Source organism: Jaculus jaculus, chromosome 10, assembly GCF_020740685.1.
Source record: "Jaculus jaculus isolate mJacJac1 chromosome 10, mJacJac1.mat.Y.cur, whole genome shotgun sequence".
Taxonomy (NCBI): Eukaryota; Metazoa; Chordata; class Mammalia; order Rodentia; family Dipodidae; genus Jaculus; species Jaculus jaculus.
The window spans coordinates 21,971,676-21,990,540 of record NC_059111.1 but is presented as its reverse complement, the minus strand read 5'-3'; the positions used below and the strand labels follow the sequence as shown (position 1 = coordinate 21,990,540).

Genomic DNA, 18,865 nt, shown 5'->3' with positions numbered 1-18,865 from the left:
GGTCCCTGAGGTTCTCTACCTACTGACTGTCCCCTGGCTCTTAGGAAGATGTTGCACCAAGTGATGAATGCTGAGGAGCTTGTCCCAAGCTCTTGCCTCACTTATCTCTCTCTTTCTCTCTCTCCCCACAGGTCCGACAACTCTTTCAGCTTCTTCGTGTTCTTCTTTGTATTTTTTTGTCAAATAGGGATCTACTTCATCCAGTTGATTGGCTTGCCTAACCTGGGAACAAGGTGAGGCCTGGGCCCTTTCTGGGTTTTTACTTTTTTTTTGTTTTGTTGTGAGCTAGGTTCTCACTCCAGCCCAGGCTGACCTGGAATTCACTATGTAGTCTCCGGGTGGCCTCGAACTCTGTGATCCTCCTACCTCTGCCTCTTGAGTGCTGGGATTAAAGGTGTGCGCCACCATGCCCAGTGAAGTTTTTTTTTTTTTCAAGGTATGGTCTCTCTCTTGTCCAGGCTGACTGTGTAGTCTCAGGGTAGCCTCAAATTCGTGGTGATCCTCCTACCTCTGCCTCCCCAGGGCTAGGATTAAGGCGTGCACCACCATACCTGGCATTAAAATATATTTTTAAATTTTATTTATTTCATTTGGAGGAGGAGGGCAGGCAGATAGGGAGAATGGGCATGCCACAGCCTCTAGCTATCACAATGAAACTCCAAATGCATATGCCACCTTGTGCATCTGGCTTACATGGATACTAAGGAATCAAACCTGAGTCCTTAGGCTTTACAGACAAGTGCCTTAACCACTAAGCCATCTCTCTAAGCCCTTGAATTAAAAAAAAAATATTAAAAAATTTATTAACAACTTCCATGATTTTAAACAGTATCCCATGGTAATGTCCTTCCTCCCCCCACTTTCCCCATTGAAACTCCATTCTCCATCATACCCCCTCCCCCTCTCAAATTGGTCTCTTTTATTTTGATGTCATGATCTTTTCCTCCCATTATGGTGGTCTTGTATAGGTAGTGTCAGGCACTGTGAGGTCATGGATATCCAGGCCATTTTGTGTCTGGAGGAGCACGTTGTAAGGAGTCCTACCCTTCCTTTGGCTCTTACATTCTTTCTGCCATCTCTTCCACAATGGACCCTGAGCCTTGGAAGGTGTGATGGAGATATTGGAGTGCTGAGCATTCCAGTCACTTCTTTCCAGAACCATGATGCCTTCTGAGTCATCCCAAGGTCACTGCCATCTGAAAAGAGAAGGTTCTACCAAAAGTGAGAGTAGCATTAATATAAGGGTATGAACATTAAGAGAAGTGCTTACTGGGCAGTTTGATGAGCATAGTATATACATTTAGCCAGACATCAGCAGATGTTACACCTCTAGGGCTCATGACTACCCCTGTTGTAGGATTTCAGTATCAGGGATGTAGTCCCTCCCATGGAGCAGGCCTCTAGTCAAATTAGAGGGCGGTTCGTTTCTACCATGACAGACGTGCCACAGCCCTTGAATTTTTTTTTTTTGAGATTTTGTAGTCCAGGCTAACCTCAAACTCCTGATGATCTTGTGCCTCAGCTTCCAGAGTGCTGGGATTACAGACGTAGTCACCCTAACTAGCTTGGCTGATTTTTTTTTGGGGGGGGGGTTCTTGAGGTAGAGTCTTGCTGTAGCCCAGGCTGACCTCTATCTCCTGAGTCCTGGGATTAAAGGCATGTGCTACCATGTGATTCAGCTTGGCTGAATCTTTATATACATAGACAGACAGACAGATAGATAGATGGAGAGAGATGGAGAATGGGTGCCCCATGGCCTCCAGCCATTGCAAATGAACTGCAGATGCATGCACTACCTTGTGCATCTGGCTTATGTGGGTACTGGGAAATTGAACATGGGTCCTTAGGCTTTTCAGACAAGTGCCTTAACTGCTAAACCATTTCTCCAGCCCGTGAGTCTTTTTTTTTTTTCAAAATTTTATTTATTTATTTTTTATTTTTTAAAAATAAAATATTTTTATTGTTAATTTTATTTTTTTTTAATTTTTATTAGCATTTACCATGATTATAAAAAAATGTCCCATGGTAGTTCCCCCCCCCCTCACTTTCCCCTTTGAAATTCCATTTCAAAAATTTTTTTTCAAGGTAGGGTCTCACTCTAGCCCAGGGTGACCTGGAATTCACTATGTAGTCTTAGACTGGCCTCAAACTCACAGTGATCCTCCTACCTCTGCCTCCCGAATGCTGGGATTAAAGGCATATGCCACCATGCCCAGCCCAAATATTCTTAAGTTTTATTCATTTATTTGAGTGAGAGAATGGGTGCATCGGGACTTCTAGCCACTGCAAACTCCAGATGCATGGGTCATCTTGTACATGTGGCTTCTGTGGGTATGGGAAATTGAACCGGGGTCCTTACGCTTTGCAGGCAAGTAGCATAAGTGCTGAGCCATCTCTTGAGCCCTTGGCTGAGTGTTTTTTTGAGCTGTGTCTGGCACTGCATTACATCTTCCTTCTGTCCTGCCACACCCTCCTCGAGACAAGGAATACCTGACTTTCGCAGTGACAGGTCACACCTTCCCTTTCTCTCAGGCCTTTCAACTACAGGAGATGGGGCCGGCCTCCCTGGATAGGCTTTTTGCTGTTCTTGAGCATATGGCCGCCTACCTCAGTCCTCAGTGCAGAGTTCGCTCTGAAAGGGAAGCTGGTGGCTGATGTTTTCCTTTCTGCCCCAGTGCACAGGGAGCATTGCAGAAAGGTCAGGGCTGGCACGGGGCTGACAGCCTGAGCCCAGAAGGGTTGGCACTATTTTGGTCCCCTCCCTGCAGCAGAGCTAACAAGCCCATCGTGTGAGGAGAGGGCTGGCTCCCCTGGCACTCTGAACCCAGGCACGTTGTCCTTGTACCACCCTGCTTCCTTCTCGTTCTTTTTTTTTTTTTTTTTTTTTTTTTCAGCTCTGTTTGTTGGATGGTCCAGTTTCATTATTCACTGAATAATGAATGATGTCTTTCCACCTTGATCAAGATCTTGGTAGAAAGGATGTGGTTAGCAGGGCATGGTGGCACATGTCTGTAATCCTAGCACTAGGGAGACTGAGGCAGGAAGATTGAAATTTTAAGGCCAGCCTAGACTGCATACAGAGACCTCATTTCTCGTTTCAAAGAGGAAAAAAGGAGAGAAACTAAAGGCTGTGATTACTAACAGCTGTTTGCATTCTGGAGTGGGTGCCTGAGGTTTGAGCTCCGGCCCTGCCCTTGCTAGGGTGCACCTAGGTGAGTTGACTCTCTGTGGCCCTTCCAGCAGTTTTCTTTCTCTCATTTATAGTTCCCCATTTTCCTTTATTAGCAGAAAATAATTAGTTGTTGAGGGTTGGGGGGAGGAGACAGAGAAAGAATGGGTGCACCAAGGCCTCTAGCCTCTGCAAACGAATTCCAGACACATGCACTACCTTGTGCAGCTGGCTTACGTGGGTACTGGGAAATTGAACCTGGGTCCTTTGGCTTTGCAGGCAAGTGCCTTAACCACTAAGCCATCTCTCCAGCCCTCTCTTTTATTTTGATGTCATTATCTTTTCCTCCTATTATGATGGTCTTGTGTAGGCAGTGTCAGGTACTTTGGGGTCATGGATATCCAGGCCATTTGTGTGTGGAGGAGCACGTTGTAAGGAGTCCTATTCTTCCTTTGGTTCTTACATTCTTTCTGCCACCTCTTCCGCAATGGACCTCGACCGTGGAAGGTGAGATAGAGATATTGCAGTGCTGAGTACATCTTTATCACTTCTCAGCACCATGGTACCTTCTGAGTCATTCCAAAGTCACTGCCATCTAAAAGAGAAGGTTCTATAGCCAAAAGTTGGAGTAGCATTAATGTATGGGTATGAACATTAAGAGAAGTGCTTACTGGGCAGTTTGGTGAGCATAGTATATACATTTAGCCAGACAGCAGCAGACATTACACCCCTATCTACCCCTGTTGTAGGTTTTCAGTCTCCGGGATGTATTCCATCTCATGGAGAGGGCCTCTAGTCAAGTTAGAGGGCGGTTGGTTTTTAACAGACATTCCACTATTGCACCTGTTGGCTCATTTGGCCTGGCTGGCCAAACATAAGGCTTACAGTGTCCACTGTTGATTATCTTCACTGGTGATTTCTCTCTCCCCCATTGAACTGCATGCAGCGTGGCTTTTTCCAGCTTTCTGTTAGCTGGTCTACATGGAGGAGGTTTTCAGCACAGTTCCAGCAGGATTTCTCAGTGGCCTTGCAGCCCAAGTATGTGGAGTCTGCAGCAATAGGGTCTTACCATCTATTCCTGGTGGGAAACCAAGGGCCTTGGCAATGGCCTATTACAATGTTTTGGGGGCATCAGGTTTCTTTCTTTCCTTCTTTCTTTTTTCCTTCCTTCCTTCCTTCCTTCCTTCCTTCCTTCCTTCCTTCCTTCCTTCCTTCCTTCCTTCTTTCCTTCCTTCCTTCCTTCACCTTATTTATTTGAGAGAGAGAGAGAATCTGCCCACCAGGATGAACTCACTCTAGACACATGTGCCACCTTGTGCATCTGGCGTATGTGGGGTACTGAGGAATTGAACCTGGGTCCTTCGGCTTCACAGGCAAGTGCCTTAACTGCTAAACCATCTCTCCAGCCCTTTGTTTTAATGGTTTAATTGAGACAGAGTCTCTCACACTGCTTTGGGATGATGTCCAGGTGGCGGCCAGGACAGTGGCCATTGGGAGAACAGCCCTCTTGGGGACTTCTGAGAGCCTGTTTTTTGTTTTGTTTTGTTTTGTTTTGTTTTTTTGTTCATTTTTAAAATTTATTTATTTGAGAGCGACAGACACAGAGAGAAAGACAGATAGAGGGAGAGAGAGAGAGAATGGGCACGCCAGGGCTTCCAGCCACTGCAAACGAACTCCAGACGCGTGTGCCCCCTTGTGTATCTGGCTAACGTGGGACCTGGGGAACCAAGCCTCGAACTGGGGTCCATAGGCTTCACAGGCGAGTGCTTAACTGCTAAGCCATCTCTCCAGCCTGAGAGCCTGTTTTTATCTTGCCCCTCTGGCGTCCTCTCCTTCCATAGTGGCTGGCTGGCAGCTCTGTCTCCACTGAAGCAGGGATATGTGGCTGTGTCCATCATCATGATGGTTGTGGCTGGCTTCTTCACTCTCTGCGCTGGGCTCTCACTCTTCCTCCTGCAGCGGGTAAGTTTGGGGGGGGGGAAGGGGCTGGGCCAACAGCAGGCACAAGAATATGTCCCTCTCTTCTGCCTGCACCTCGAGATAATCCTCACCTCTGCATTTGGGTCCTCAGTAGCCTAGTACCTTTGTCGACGGCTTTGGGCAGCCAGGCATGGGCGAGACTCTCATGGGTCCCTTCAGGAATATCCCCTGGATGCCTAGGGTCACACTGGACTCCTCTCACTGTGGCCTCCTTCCCTAGGTGCATGCCTTATATCGCCGGACGGGAGCCAGCTTCCAGCAGGCTCAGGAGGAGTTTTCCCAGGGCATCTTCAGCAACAGAACCTTCCGCAATACTGCCTCATCTGCTGCCCGGGGGACCTTCCAGGGGAACTAGTCCTTCTGACGCTCCTCCCCGCTGCCCCGGCCTCTTCTGTTGCCTGCCTTCTGAGCTGCACTTTCCGCCTGTGCCTTATGCAGTGGTTATGCTCAGCACAGAGCTGGCAGGGGTCTCGGCATGGCTCCTGCTCCTTCCTCAGCCACAGTTCTCCCTTCCCCCTGAGGAAAGGGAGTGGGGGAGGGCCAGAGACTTCTTTTTACAGGAGAAAAGAGAAAATAACAAAGCTGTCTTTCCTTCTCTGGTGGTGGCCTGGTAGAATTTTGTCTGGAAGCAGGCAGACACACACACACACACACATCATTGGCTGGCCTGGACTCAAGGCACCAAGAATTTTCTGCAGGCATTCTGTAGACTCCACTCCTTCTTTAGCAGATCTGGCCTGTATTGGAGTCTATAGACAAGAGCCTGTGATCTCCCCAGCCCTGCCCTGTCTGAGCAGGCTGGGGTAGGCCTCTCCCAGGGCCTCCATATTAGGCAAGCTGCAGTGTGGGTGGGTAGGTGGGTAGCTGTCCCTGATCACCCTGCAGTGATCTCTTAAGCTTGCAGAGCCTCTAGTTTGGGTAGCTTCTCCCCTGCCTCCTGCTCCTCACTACAGATCCGTGACCCTTCATGCACTCCCTGCACCTTCCGGCCGGGCTAGCACCTTGTGCCCTCCAAGGCTCTCCCTGGCCCTTCTGTTCAGACTTCCTGAATGTATAGTGCGGTTGGTTGGGACTTTGGGATGGGAAGGGACAGAGAACAATGATTTGCATTGTCCTGCCCAACCTTCAGCAGTCTTCTGAGGGTGGGTGTGACTGTCCAGGTATAGTTTGTTCCCCTTTGTTTTGGCTTCCTCTCCTGAGGGGCGACTACCCTCTGCCTTAGCCTTACTTCAGCCCCCCACCCTCAGCAATATTCACCTCCTACAACTCCTAGGGAGAATGCAGGAATCTGTCCAGAACTAGGTCCTGCAGGCAGGGCCACTGAGCCATCTTTCTGAGGGGTTCCTCCTATATCCATGGCAGATCCTAGGCTCCTTCCATGTGCCCTGGGGGAGTCCCCACGTCTGTCACTAGTGACCACCCAGGAGTCCACCATTAAAGCCTGCGCCCTGTGCTGCAGAGGCTGCAGGAGCCAGTGCGTGGACCGAGGGAGCTCACTGGTGGCCAGCCTCCTGCCTCTAGCACCTAGGCCCTCAGGCTGTCAGTCTGCTCAGGCCTAGAGCTACTGAAAGATGAGGACAGCCACCAGGGTTTTATAAACTTTCTGGTATTATTTCCCTCCCTGTACAAATGTAAATGTCATGTCTCAATTTTTTTGTGCTTAAATAAAGACATTTTCAGACAGCACTGGCCTTGATATGTCTGATGGACTTGGGAGAACTGGGGGACATCAGGTGTTGATTGAGAGAACCTTCTACTGCACTTGGGGGTAAAGTAAGGTAACAAACAGCCGGCTGGCATATGACACGTGGTCAAAGCACCTTACCCCTGGGGAGGAGTCCTTTCAAGAGTGAAGAGGGACCCTACCTAAAAAGAGCAAAAAAAAAAAAAAAAGTTAAGAGGGAGGCTGAGGAATGATGGCATGTCTCTTCCAGGGGCTTTTTTCTTTTTTTAATTTCGAGATAGGGTCTCACTCTAGCCCAGGCTGACCTGGAATTCATTATGTAGTCTCAGGGTGGCCTTGAACCTCACAGTGGTCCTCTTCTGCCTCCCGAGTGCTGGGATTAAAGGCGTGCGCCACCACGCCCGGCTTCAGAGGCATTTTCTTGTCCACTACTCCTGCTTTTGCAGCTTCGGGGTTTACCGGGTTTCCCGAGCGTCCACTCCGGGCAGCAATCCCACCCGCCCACCCTCCCGTGGGTGGTCCCCTAGGACGCCGTCCGCGCGTGGAGGGGCTTGCCCCGGGACCGCCCCGGCTCGCGCCCCCCTCCCCCTCCCGTCCCCGCGCAGCAGGACTCGGCCGGCGGAGGGGGCGGGTCCCCGGGCTCCCGGCGCGGGCGGGGGCGGAGCCTCGCTGCGCTTCCGGCGGGCGGAGCCCCGCCCCGCCGCCCCACGCGCGTCCCGCTCGGCTGCGGGCCGGAACCGGCGGCACGGGCACCCCCGGTCCAGGAAGCGCCTGGTGGCGGGGCGCGGGATGGCCGGCTCCGGCTGGGGTCCCCCGCGGCTGGACGGCTTCATCCTCACCGAGCGCCTGGGCAGTGGCACGTACGCCACGGTGTACAAGGCCTACGCCAAGGTGGGTGTGGGCGGGCCGCTCCCCGCGGGTGGGGGGCTCCGGGCCAGCACGAGGGGATCCCCCCGGGTGAAACCCGTGAGGGCCCGTGATCTGCCCGGCCCGTGCCCGGCCTCGCTGCCCAAGGTGGGAGCCGACCGCCTCTTGGATCTTAAAAACAAACCCACACGTTGCGTCTGGAGAAGACGACTCGCTGGGGGTGAGACCTCGGGGTCAGTGGCTGCAAACCAGGCTCCGGATGGAAGTTGCTGGTGGCCTTGGGAGAGTCTGCAGGCGGACCCCAGGAGGCAGGGCCAGCTCCGGAGCGAGCCTTTGCAGCCCCTCAAGAATGCATTGCAGTGGGTTTGGAGACTGGGTGGCGGGGTGGGGTGGAGTGGGGGGGATGTTGGAGAACACCTGTTCTTTGGAAAGCCAGCATTCCAGAATCCAGATGTGTCTCATGGACCCTACAAGGGGAAGCTGGGAAACTTGGAGGCCCCGTTGTGACATGCGTAGGCCACCCAGGCAGGGGGGACGGGAGCAGAGGGACCCCAGAATCCCCCAGATGTTCTGTCTCACAGAAGGACACTCGGGAAGTGGTAGCCATAAAGTGTGTGGCCAAGAAAAGTCTGAACAAGGCCTCGGTGGAAAATCTCCTCACGGAGATTGAGATCCTCAAGGGCATTCGGCACCCCCACATCGTGCAGCTGAAAGACTTCCAGGTGCGAGCTGCGGGTGGGGCTCCCCCCTCCCCGAAGTGAGTTGGGAGGAGGGACCCTGTCCTCAGGCTGCCTCTACCCCCTAACCACAGTGGGACAATGACAATATCTACCTCATTATGGAGTTCTGCGCAGGAGGTGATCTGTCTCGCTTCATCCATACCCGCCGGATTCTACCTGAGAAGGTGGCTCGGGTCTTCATGCAGCAGTTGGGTAAAAGTCCCTTACCCCAGCCTGACACCCGTGATTCTTTTCTCCCCATCCCGTTACTTTACAGTTGCCTGGTGCCCCTCTTGGATTCTTTTATTTTTATTATTATTATTTTTAACTTTTGTCATATATTTTATTTATTTATTTATTTTGGTTTTCTGAGGGTAGGGTCTCACTCTATCTCAGGATGACCCGGAGTTCACTATGCAATCTCAGGGGTGGCCTTGAACTCATGGCGATCCTCCTACCTCTGCCTCCCAAGTGCCAGGATTAAAGGTGTGCACCACCACACCCGGCCCTGTTTTTTTGTTTTTTTTTTTTAATATTTTATTTACTTATTTGAGAGGAAGAGGCAGACAGAGAATGGACACGCCAGGGCCTCTAGCTACTGCAAATGAACTCCAGATGCAAGCACCACCCTGTGCATCTGGCTTTACTTAGACACTGGGGAATCAAACCTGGGTTCTGTGGCTTGCAGGCAAGCGCCCTAACTGCTGAGCCATCTCTTCAGCCCCACCTTAGATTTTTCAGGGCCCTCTCTTTCCCATGTTTCCCATTCCTAGCCTCTGTGAGAGAGTCTACAGGCTTCCACCCGTGGACCATTATAGAAGAGCCCTGTAGAACCTTCCAGGGCCTAGTAGGTGGAACACACATATTTTAGCAAGAAAAATTGGAAATCCTGAAGGGTTTGATCATCTACGAGGCTCCTGGGAGGAGGGGGAGTCTCACGAAGAGTTCGGGAGGAGGTAGGGGGCTGGCAAGTTCAGATGTGACAGGAGCCTGCTGCGTTCTGTAGACCAGACAGGCCAAAGCTGTGGTTGCTAGCTGGAAGGTTCGGGGTGGGGGTGGGGAGTGGGTGGAAGGCGAGGGAGACGGGCAAGTCAGGGACGCTGACCCCTCCGCCCGGGGCTTGCTTCCCAGCTAGCGCCCTGCAGTTCCTTCACGAACAGAACATCTCTCACCTGGATCTGAAGCCGCAGAACATTCTGCTGAGCTCTTTGGAGAAGCCCCACCTGAAACTGGCAGGTCTGACTCTGGAACGGCCAGGACGGGACGTTTTAGGGCGGGTGGGCAAAGGGCTCTGGCTCCCTCAGCCGCCTGGTTCTCTGGTCCTTCCCTCTGTTGAGACATCAGCGTCAGGTCCCGTCACCAGAGGGTAGAACCGTTGCTCAGACTGCGCGCACTCAAGCCCAGCCGCGTTATGGTTGGGTGGTGTTAGGGCTCTGTCTGTGGTCAGAGTTGGGGTTCAGTGTGGGTCTAGGTTTAGGACTCAATTTGAAATAATGAAACAGCACTGGGACCAGCTAGTATGTAGCCAGCACCAGAGATCAGTCCGTGATGAGGCACTCCATTTAAAGTCAAGCTTTTTTTTTTTTCTTTGTCAGCTTTTTTTAAAGACTTACTTTTAATTATTTTATTTTTTGGTTTTTCGAGATAGGGTCTCACTCTGGCCCAGGCTGACCTGGAATTCACTGTGTAGTCTCACGGTGGCCTTGAACTCATGGCGATCCTCCTACCTCTGCCTCCCAAGTGCTGGGATTAAAGGCATGTGCCACCATGCCCAGCTTTTATTTCTGTATTAGAGACAGTGAGAGGGAGAGAGAGAGAGAGAGTGAGTGAGAATGGGTCTGCAAACTCCAGACACGTGCATCTGGTTTACGTGGAACCTGGAGAATCCAACCTAGGTCCTTAGGCTTTGCAGGTATGTGCCTTAACCACTAAGCCATGTCTCTAGCCCAGGCTTTTTTTTTTTTTTCCTTAATTTTATTTTGAGAGAGAAAGAGGCAGATAGAGAGAATGGGTGTGCCAGGGTCTTTAGCCAATGCAGATGAACTCCAGACGCACGTGCCACCTTGTGCATCTGACTTATGTGGGTACTGGAGAATCGAACCTGGGTCCTTGGGCTTCACAAGCAAGTGCCTTTAACTGCTAAGCCATCTTTCCAGCCCACGCACTCCATTTAGCCCATCGTCAAGATCGGGGCTCAACCTGGGCCAGTTTAGGAGGGCTTGTGGTGGTGGATGGGTGATTGCTGCCCCTGGTAAGATCTGGACACGAATGAGCCTGAATGTGGAGGCCAGTGAACATGAGATAGCTTAGGCCTGATAGAACAGTGAGAGGTGGGCCCTTTCTATACAGCCCACGGGGTCAGGTGGGCTTCCTGAGAAGAAGATGCTGAAGGCCTGTGCTGAATGAGTGGAGTTTTCGCCTCAGAGATGCAGGAGAGTGTGGAGAGCGTGGGGGCGGGGAGCAGGCAAGCAGGAGCTTGGAGTGATCCTGATGAGTCTGAGGTCTTGCAGACCGGGAGTGGAAGCAGCTGGAACTGAAGCCTGCTGCCTGGCCTTTTGCCTACAGACTTCGGCTTTGCACAGCACATGTCCCCGTGGGATGAGAAACATGTGCTCCGTGGGTCCCCACTCTACATGGCCCCCGAGATGGTGTGTCAGCGGCAGTATGACGCCCGTGTGGACCTGTGGTCTGTGGGGGTCATCCTGTATGGTAAGATCTCTGTCCCTGCTGCTCCTCCACCCCAGGGACTGTCCTGTGTGTCTTGGTGCCTCTTCTTGGGTTCTTTTTTGTATTTATTTATTTATTTTTAATTTTTCGAAATCGTGTTTCACTCTAGGCCAGGCTGGCCTGGAATTCACTATGTAATCTCAGACCAGCCTTGAACTCACACCAAACTTCCTACCTTGACCTCCCAAATAATGGGATTAAAGGCATGTGCCACCATGCCTAGCTTGGGATTTTTGTTGTTGTTGTGTTTGTTTTGGGGTAGAGTCTCACTCTAGCCCAGGCTGACCTGGAATTCAGTCTCAGGGTGGCTTTGAACTCATGGCGATCCTCCTACCTCTGCCTCCTGAGTGCTGGGATTAAAGGCGTGTGCCACCATGCCCGGCTTTATTTTATTAAAAAAAAATATTTTTAGACAAGCCCAATAGACTAGCCTTTTTGTATGTGAAGAGAGAAAGAAAGAGAGAATTGGCATGCCAGGGCCTCCAGCCACTATAATTAACTCCAGACACATGTGCCACCCTGTGTGCATGTGCCAGCCTTGCGCACTTGCATCACCTCGTGCATCTGGCTTAAGTGGGACCTGGAGAGTTGAACATGGATCCTTAGGCTTTGTAGGCAAGCACTTTAAACTGCTAAGCCATCTATCTCTCTAGCCCTGGTTTTTGTTTGTTTGTTATTAATTCATTTGTGTGTGTGTGTGTCATGCATGGACCGCTTTGCATCTGACTTGGTGTAGATGCTGAGGAATTGAACCCAGGCTGATGGGCCTTATAAACAAGTACCTTTAACCACTGAGCCATCTCCCCAGCCCTCTCCTTGGGTTCTAATGATAACTGAGGGGAACAGAGCCCTGCTCTGCTTGACCCCCATCCTTTTTCAGCCCTCCCTCCACCTTCTTCCACAGAAGCTCTCTTTGGGCAGCCCCCTTTTGCCTCCAGATCATTCTCAGAGCTGGAAGAGAAGATCCGCAGCAACCGGGTCATTGAGGTGGGTCTGGCAGGGCCTTGGAATAACTGAGGATGGATGGAGAGAGTTGGGCCTTTCAGGCTTTACACACCGCTGTGGTACAGGCTGCAGTGTGGGCTCCAGGCAACCTTTCCTTTATTTATTTATTCATTTATTTTATTTTTTATTTTTTGGTTTTTCAAGGTAGGGTCTTGCTTTAGCCCAGGCTGACCTGGAATTCACTGTGTAGTCACAGGCTGGCCTCGAATTCACGACTGTCCTACCTCTGTCTCGTGAGTGCTGGGATTAAAGGCGTGCGCCACCACGCCTGGCCAGGCTCCTTTTATGGCCATGGGTCATGCTCTGGAGTGGAAGCCAAGGATCTGGTCCATTCCTGGGAACCTAGGCTGGCCCCAGACGCCAGTGAAGGCCTTGCCTGGGGGGAAAAGCTGGGGATGAGTTAGTGTGTAGACAGGGCTCTCCCACAGCTGCCGGCAGGAGCCTGGGAAAGGAAGCCTGTCTGGCTTTCCACCTGCTCATCACTTGGACCCACCTTGTTCCTTCCAGGTCTCCAATCACCCAGCTGCCAAGCATATACGCCTGGCGGGCCTTGACAGGTCCCATGGCTTGGGGTCCAGGCGCCGGAGCAAAGCGTGACCTGTCCCTGTCCTACCCCTCCCGCAGCTCCCCCTGCGGCCCCCTCTCTCCCGAGACTGCCGTGACCTGCTGCAGCGGCTTCTGGAGCGGGACCCCAGCCATCGCATCTCCTTCCAGGACTTCTTCGCTCACCCCTGGGTGGACCTGGAGCACATGCCCAGTGGGGAGAGCCTGGCACGAGCAGTGAGCATGCCATGGTGGATGAGGTGGGGTGAGGGTGGGTCCCTTCTGGTGATGAACTGGTGACTGGCCCACAGAGGCAGAACAGGTGCGCTCAGCGGTGCTGATCCTGGCGGACTTGGAAGCAGGGAGTTAGATCTGACCGCTCATCCTCCTTCCCTTCCCGCAGACGGCCCTGGTGGTGCAGGCTGTGAGGAAGGATCAGGAGGGGGATTTTGCGGCAGCCTTACCACTCTACTGCAAGGCCCTGGACTTCTTTGTTCCCGCCCTGCATTGTGAGTACCACGCCATGCCTGTAGCCCTGAATGCCACAGGGGCATGGTGGAGGGGCAGCTCCAGCCGTGCTGATTCCAAAAGTTCCCCAAATGAAGCAGGGCTTGGTAGCGCACGCCTTTTATCCCAGCACTTGAGAGGCAGAGGTAGGAGGATCTCTGTGAGTTCGAGGCCATCCTGAGACTACATAGTGAGTTTCCAGGTCAGCCTGGGCTAGAGTGAGACCCTACCTCAGAAAACAAACAAACAAACAAAGTTCCCCATACAGTGTGAGGGGCAGCAAGGCTGAGGCTGAGGCTGAAGCTGAAACGTGGTGTTTAGGATTTGCAGCAGATTTGGTGTGCGCCCGGTCTTCCCCCAGAGTCCTCATACGAACCTTTACTTTCTGCAGATGAAGTGGATGCCCAGAGGAAGGAGGCAATTAAGGCAAAGGTGGGTGAGCTCTCCTGGGGGAAGTGGGTGGTGAGCTGAGGAGGGGAGAGGACCCAGTGATCCTAAGCCTATGGCTGATCACACACACACACACACACACACACACACACACACACACGCCATGGCACAAGTGTGGAGGTCAGAGGACGACCTTGGGGTGTCTGTCCTCACTGTCCACATTATGAGTCTTTCCAGTTCTTGCTATTGTGAATGAAAGAATAGCTGACCCACGTGCTTCAGAGTTCTCACGACTCTGCTTCCTTTTGCTGGAATTGTTAGAATAGCAGACACATGTGCTTCTTTGTCTTTTTTTATTTTAACAGTCCCATACAGGCTTTTAATTTTTATTTATTTATTTGAAAACGTCAGACAGACACAGAGAAAGAGGGGGTGGGCACATCAGGGCCTCCAGCCACTGCAAACGAATGCCAGATGCGTGCGCCACCTTGTGCATCTGGCTAACGTGGGTCCTGGGGAACTGAGCCTCGAACTGGGGTCCTTAAGCTTCACAGGCAAACACTTAACCGCTAAGCCATCTCTCCAGCCTTATTTTTTTTTTTTTCTTAATGTTTCTATTGGTTGGGCTTGGTGATGCATGCCTTTAGTCCCAGCACTTGGGAGACAGAGGTAGGAAGATCGCTGTGAGTTCAAGGCCACCCTGAGACTGAACAGTGAGTTCCAGATCAGCCTGGGCTAGAGTAAATCCTTACCTCAAAAAAAAAAAAAAAAGTTTTTAATTGAGCTGGAGAGATGGTTCAGTGGTTAAGGCAGTTGCCTGCAGAGCCTAACGACCCAAGTTTGATTTTCCAGCATGTACGTAAAGCCAGATGCACAAAGTGGCATGCATCTGGAGTGCACATTCAGTGACTAGAGGCCCTGGTGTGTGCCTGTGCCCATTCTCTCTTTCTGGGCATACCAGGGCCTCTTGCCACTGTAAATAAACACACCACTTTGCACACTTGGCTTTACATGGGTACTGGGAAATTGAGCCCAGGCCATCAGGTTTTGCAAACAAGCGTCTTTTACCCATGAGCCATTTCTCCAGCCCTATGTATACTTCTTGGGTTTGACTCTACTGGGCTCTTGGGATCTGAACTCTGGTAGTTAGACAAGTTCCAGGGGCCATCTATTGACCCCTGGAACTTCCTTTCCCATGGCATAGAACAGGAGGAGGGGTTAGGCCAACCTCATTTGATTTATTTTTATTTTTTGGCTTATTTGAGGTAGGGTTTCACCGTAGCCCAGGATGACCTAGAATTCACTATGTCAGGGTAGCCTCGAACTCACACCAATCCTTCTACCTCTGCCTACGCCTCCCAAGTGCTGGGATTAAAGGCGTGTACCATCATGCCCAGCTTCATTTGATTTTTTGTTTTTTGTTTTGTTTTGAGGTAGGGTCTCACTTTAGCCCAGGCTGACCTGGAATTCACTATGTAGTTTCAGGTTAGCCTTGAGCTCACTGCGATCCTCCTACTTCTGCCTCTGAGTGCTGGGATTAAAGGCGTGCACCATCACACCCAGCTTTCATTTGATTATTTTTTTTTAATTAATTTATTATTTTTGTATTAACAACTTCCATGATTGTAAACAATATCCCATGATAATGCCCTCCCTACCCCCACTTTCCCCTTTGAAACTCATTCTCCATCATATCCCCTCCCCCTCTTAATCAGTCTCTTTTTTACTTTGATATCATGATCTTTTCCTCCTATTATGATAGTCTGTGTAGGTAGTGTCAGGCACTGTTGAGGTCATGAATATCCAGGCCATTTTGTGTCTGGGGGAGCACATTGTAAGGAGTTCTACCCTTCCTTTGGCTCTTACATTCTTTCTCATTTGATTCTTGGCCTGGTTAGAATTTACAGCAATTGAGCTGGGCACGATGGCACATGCCTTTAATCCTGGTACTCGGGAGGCAGAGGTAGGAGGATCGCTGTGAGTTTGAGACCAGCCTGGGACTACAGAGTAAGTTCCAGGTCACCCCAGACTAGAGTGGGACCCTACCTTGAAAAACAAACAGAAACCTTACAACCCTTGCCGAGGGCCCAGAAGGAGAACTTGGAGGTAGGTGCCAGAGCCTGGGGGGACACAGCCCTCCTCAGCCCTCATCCTCCTACAGGTGGGGCAGTATGTGTCCCGTGCTGAAGAGCTCAAGGCCATCGTCTCCTCCTCCAACCAGGCCGTGCTGAGACAGGGGACCTCTGCTCGAGACCTGCTTCGAGGTGGGCACTGGTTCTTGGCCAACCTGGCAGACCCTGTCAGTCCTCCAGCCTCCTAAGACTGGGCTGGGCTCCCCCTGTCAAAACCAAGGCTGCCTGCCTCACCAAGATCTTTTCTCTCCAGAGATGGCCCACGACAAGCCACGCCTCCTGACTGCCCTGGAAGTCGCCTCAGCTGCCATGGCCAGGGTTTGTACTCAGTGGAGGGGTCTGCATGGGACAGGGAGGAATCTTTTAAGTCACAACCTGGAAGGACATTGTGCCTGGGTGGTTATATACAGGAAGAGGAGGTCGGCAAGGAGCAGGATGCCTTGGACCTGTACCAGCACAGCCTGGGGGAGCTGCTGCTGCTGCTGGCAGGTAAGGTCCCCACACCACCCCCGAAGGGCCCCCAGCCGCTGTGCCCTCACCCTCTGCCCTCTCTTTACAGCGGAGGCCCCAGGCCGGAGGCGGGAGCTGCTTCACACTGAGGTGCCCAGTGGGGTTAGGAGGCTGGGGGCGGGGGCTTTCTCCTCCCCTTGGCTCATGTCAGTGGGACCTGCTCGGGTTCCCTGTGCAATCTCCCCGACCTCAGACTTGTGAAGTCAGTTGCCCGGGGCTGCTCAGCTAGGAAGGCTTCCTGGAGGAGGGAGCAGACAGAGGATCAGAGGCAAGGCTGTTGTCATGGGGCAGAGGGTTCCAGAGAGCCCTGGACGAGGAAGCGCTTGATTTGAAGCCCTTCACCCCTGGGCATGTCTTTCCCTCCGCAGGTTCAGAACCTCATGGCTCGGGCTGAGTACCTGAAGGAGCAGATCAAGGTAGGCACAAGGGATTGTGGGCTCCTCCTCTCTGTGGCTCTTGACGTGGGTGCTGCGGCTCAAAAGCCCCACCCTTTGCTCTGTTCACACCCCGCAGATGAAGGAGGCTCACTGGGAAGCAGAGAGCCTGGACAAAGAGAGCCTGTCGGAGTCTGTCCGCACCTGTGAGTCCTGCCGGGGTCTGGCAGCCCAGCATGGGAGGGTGAAGGCTGGGCATGGGCCTGGTTTTTGCCTCCCACCTGAGCCCGACCTTCCCCTCTTAGCTTGTACCCTGCAGTGACGCGGGGCAGGGTGAGTGGATGGAACCAGGAGCCTCCTGGAGAGAACGGGTGTCCCGACCCAGGATGACGCCTGTGAACCTCTGAGGAGCTTCCTAGATGAATGGCTCTGAGAGGCCCGCAGCCCGGTTCCCCAGTGTCCCTTGAGACTCTCCACCCCCACCTCTGAGAGGCCCACAGCCCAGTTCCCCAGTGTCCCTCGAGATTCCCCACCCCCAAAGGGCCTAGCGGCCCACGTCCTGTGCTGGGAGCACTGAGGACAGGACTCTGAGCGGAGTCTCTTTCACGGGATTTCGTCACTGGGTGGCTGCTGGCCTGTGCCCATTGACTTCAGGACACCATGCTGCTTGTTCTCATCAGAGAAGAGGACAGTGGGACTCTGGGGTGCTTCTGCTCTCTGCCAGCACCTTCCTGAGAGCCCTTATTCCATCTTGCCTCCCTCCTGGCATTGGAATGGGACATTCCAAGATCCCTCAGGGACCACCCACCCCACAGTATGCACTCAGCCACCCCCACCCGAACTCCCCACTCTCCCCGGAGCTCACCCCCGCCCACCCCCTCAGTCCTCTTTAAGACAATCGTTTAAGCATGAAAGTCACGTCCTTTGTAGCATGGGGCAAGCGAGAATCCCAGGCTTTGTTTCTGCCCTGGCATGGGGGAGGGCCCCTCGACCACCCCACCTCCAGGCCTCTTTGGGAAACATGCCACAGTGGCCACAAAGTGGGACCTGGCTGGGCCTGGGTCTCCTTCTCTCCCATGGAGCCGCTGATTCCTCCCCGGCTTACAGCCTGGGCTCCTCTGAGGACAAAGCATGTTGAGCCCCGGAAAGAGTGCTCCTCCCTGGAGTTATTTGGGGGTATCATCTCAAAAGTCAGAGAATGTTGGTGATTTTTTTTTTTTAATTGAGAACTTGAATATATATGAGGTTGGTGATTTCTTAATTATTCTGCCTTTTGACTGCCTCCCTGAGGCCAGATTGTCCATCCTCCCTGAAGAAGGCTGAATGGAAAGAATGCAGTTCATGGTTTCTCTATTAAATTATTTTCCATACTTGTACGTCTCTGCTTGCCTTAGGGAAATAGGAAAGGTGGCCCTGTTCACAAGCTGGGGCGGGGGGCAAGAAGAATGGGGGAACCTGAGTCAGGCACATCTATCCCTTGGCATCAGGCCCTGGGGATCCCGAAGAGTTGAATTGACAGTACCATCTCTGCCTGCAACTTCGGGGGCCAGTGAGGAGTGGGGCCAGGCTGGAGAGGGGCAGCCAGGTCACTTCCCTCCGTGCCTCAGCTCAGTGGCTCGTGGCAGCGTTCTTGAAGTGCTCCGACCTCCACACCACCCTGTACGCTCTCTCCCGGCCAGCGTCCGCGACCTGCCACATCCCCTTACTCTGCCTGTGAGTGAGCAGTGGGTGGGCTGTATCGGGAAAATGATCATCTTTTGGGGTGTCTTCTCATACTTAGCTCCCAGAAGCCTTGTGCCCTTGGTGTCACCAGCTCTTGAGGGGCATCCTCAAGAGAAGGGAACACCCCAGACAGTCACCCAGGAACATTCCTTAGCCTTCCACCTATGCAAGACCAGCTTCTGATAGAGTTAGAGCCAATTGGAAACAAATGCATCCCAGACCAGTAGGCCAGGCCACTCGGGGGCAGTGTGGAGCAGTGTCCCAGAGGGCAGGAGGAGCCACTGAAGTCCTGGCTCTGCTCCTTGGCCCAAGCTTGGGACCCATCTATTAGGCTGCTAGATTCTGTTCCATGAGGATGAAGAGTGCCTTGTGAGGATTTTTCTTTTCCTTTCTCTCTCTCTTTTTTTTTTAGGGTCTCGCTGTAGCTCAGGCTGACCTGAAATTCACTATGTAGTCTGAGTGGCCTCAAACTCATGGCAATCCTCCTACCTCTGCCTCCTGAGTGCTGGCATTAAAAGCATGCACCACCTGCGGAA

The 18,865-nt window shown here is 52.4% G+C and overlaps 2 protein-coding genes across 7 annotated transcripts in view; both read left to right on the top strand.

The window, feature by feature from the left end:
* Scamp2 (secretory carrier membrane protein 2) overlaps positions 1-6,835 on the top strand; it is a 32,855-nt gene extending 26,020 nt beyond the window's left edge. For both annotated transcript variants that reach the window (XM_004672841.2, XM_045160190.1), the window contains 3 exons: positions 132-233; positions 5,011-5,131; positions 5,370-6,835. In XM_004672841.2, coding sequence (XP_004672898.1) covers positions 132-233; positions 5,011-5,131; positions 5,370-5,504 — 358 coding nt within the window. In that variant the 3' untranslated portion in view covers positions 5,505-6,835. The remainder of the gene's footprint in view (positions 1-131; positions 234-5,010; positions 5,132-5,369) is intronic.
* A 744-nt stretch (positions 6,836-7,579) lies between these two features.
* On the top strand, positions 7,580-17,977 carry Ulk3 (unc-51 like kinase 3). Of its 5 annotated transcripts, none has more exons than XM_045160186.1 (16): positions 7,580-7,724; positions 8,282-8,422; positions 8,512-8,632; positions 9,551-9,655; positions 10,985-11,128; positions 12,054-12,133; positions 12,776-12,931; positions 13,098-13,203; positions 13,593-13,633; positions 15,753-15,855; positions 15,977-16,041; positions 16,134-16,212; positions 16,283-16,323; positions 16,602-16,649; positions 16,747-16,813; positions 16,913-17,977. In XM_045160186.1, exons 1-16 carry the CDS (start codon positions 7,623-7,625, stop codon positions 16,927-16,929), a joined length of 1,416 nt encoding a protein of 471 aa, XP_045016121.1. In that variant the 5' UTR covers positions 7,580-7,622; the 3' UTR covers positions 16,930-17,977. The 5 variants fall into 5 exon arrangements, 4 of the variants coding, with proteins under 4 accessions (XP_045016121.1, XP_045016120.1, XP_045016119.1 ...); XM_045160185.1 differs by having other exon boundaries at positions 12,051-12,133; XM_045160184.1 differs by having other exon boundaries at positions 12,027-12,133.
* Positions 17,978-18,865: the final 888 nt, after the last annotated feature.

What these genes read in the sequence shown, in the direction of transcription:
- Ulk3 (XM_045160184.1), top strand. Translation starts at nt 7,623, where the DNA reads ATGGCCGGCTCCGGCTGGGGTCCCCCGCGGCTGGACGGCTTCATCCTC. An exon ending in TGCAGCTGAAAGACTTCCAG is followed by an intron (nt 8,423 to 8,511) that starts GTGCGAGCTGCG and finishes CCCTAACCACAG; the next exon opens with TGGGACAATGACAATATCTA. An exon ending in ACCTGAAGGAGCAGATCAAG is followed by an intron (nt 16,650 to 16,746) that starts GTAGGCACAAGG and finishes CACACCCCGCAG; the next exon opens with ATGAAGGAGGCTCACTGGGA.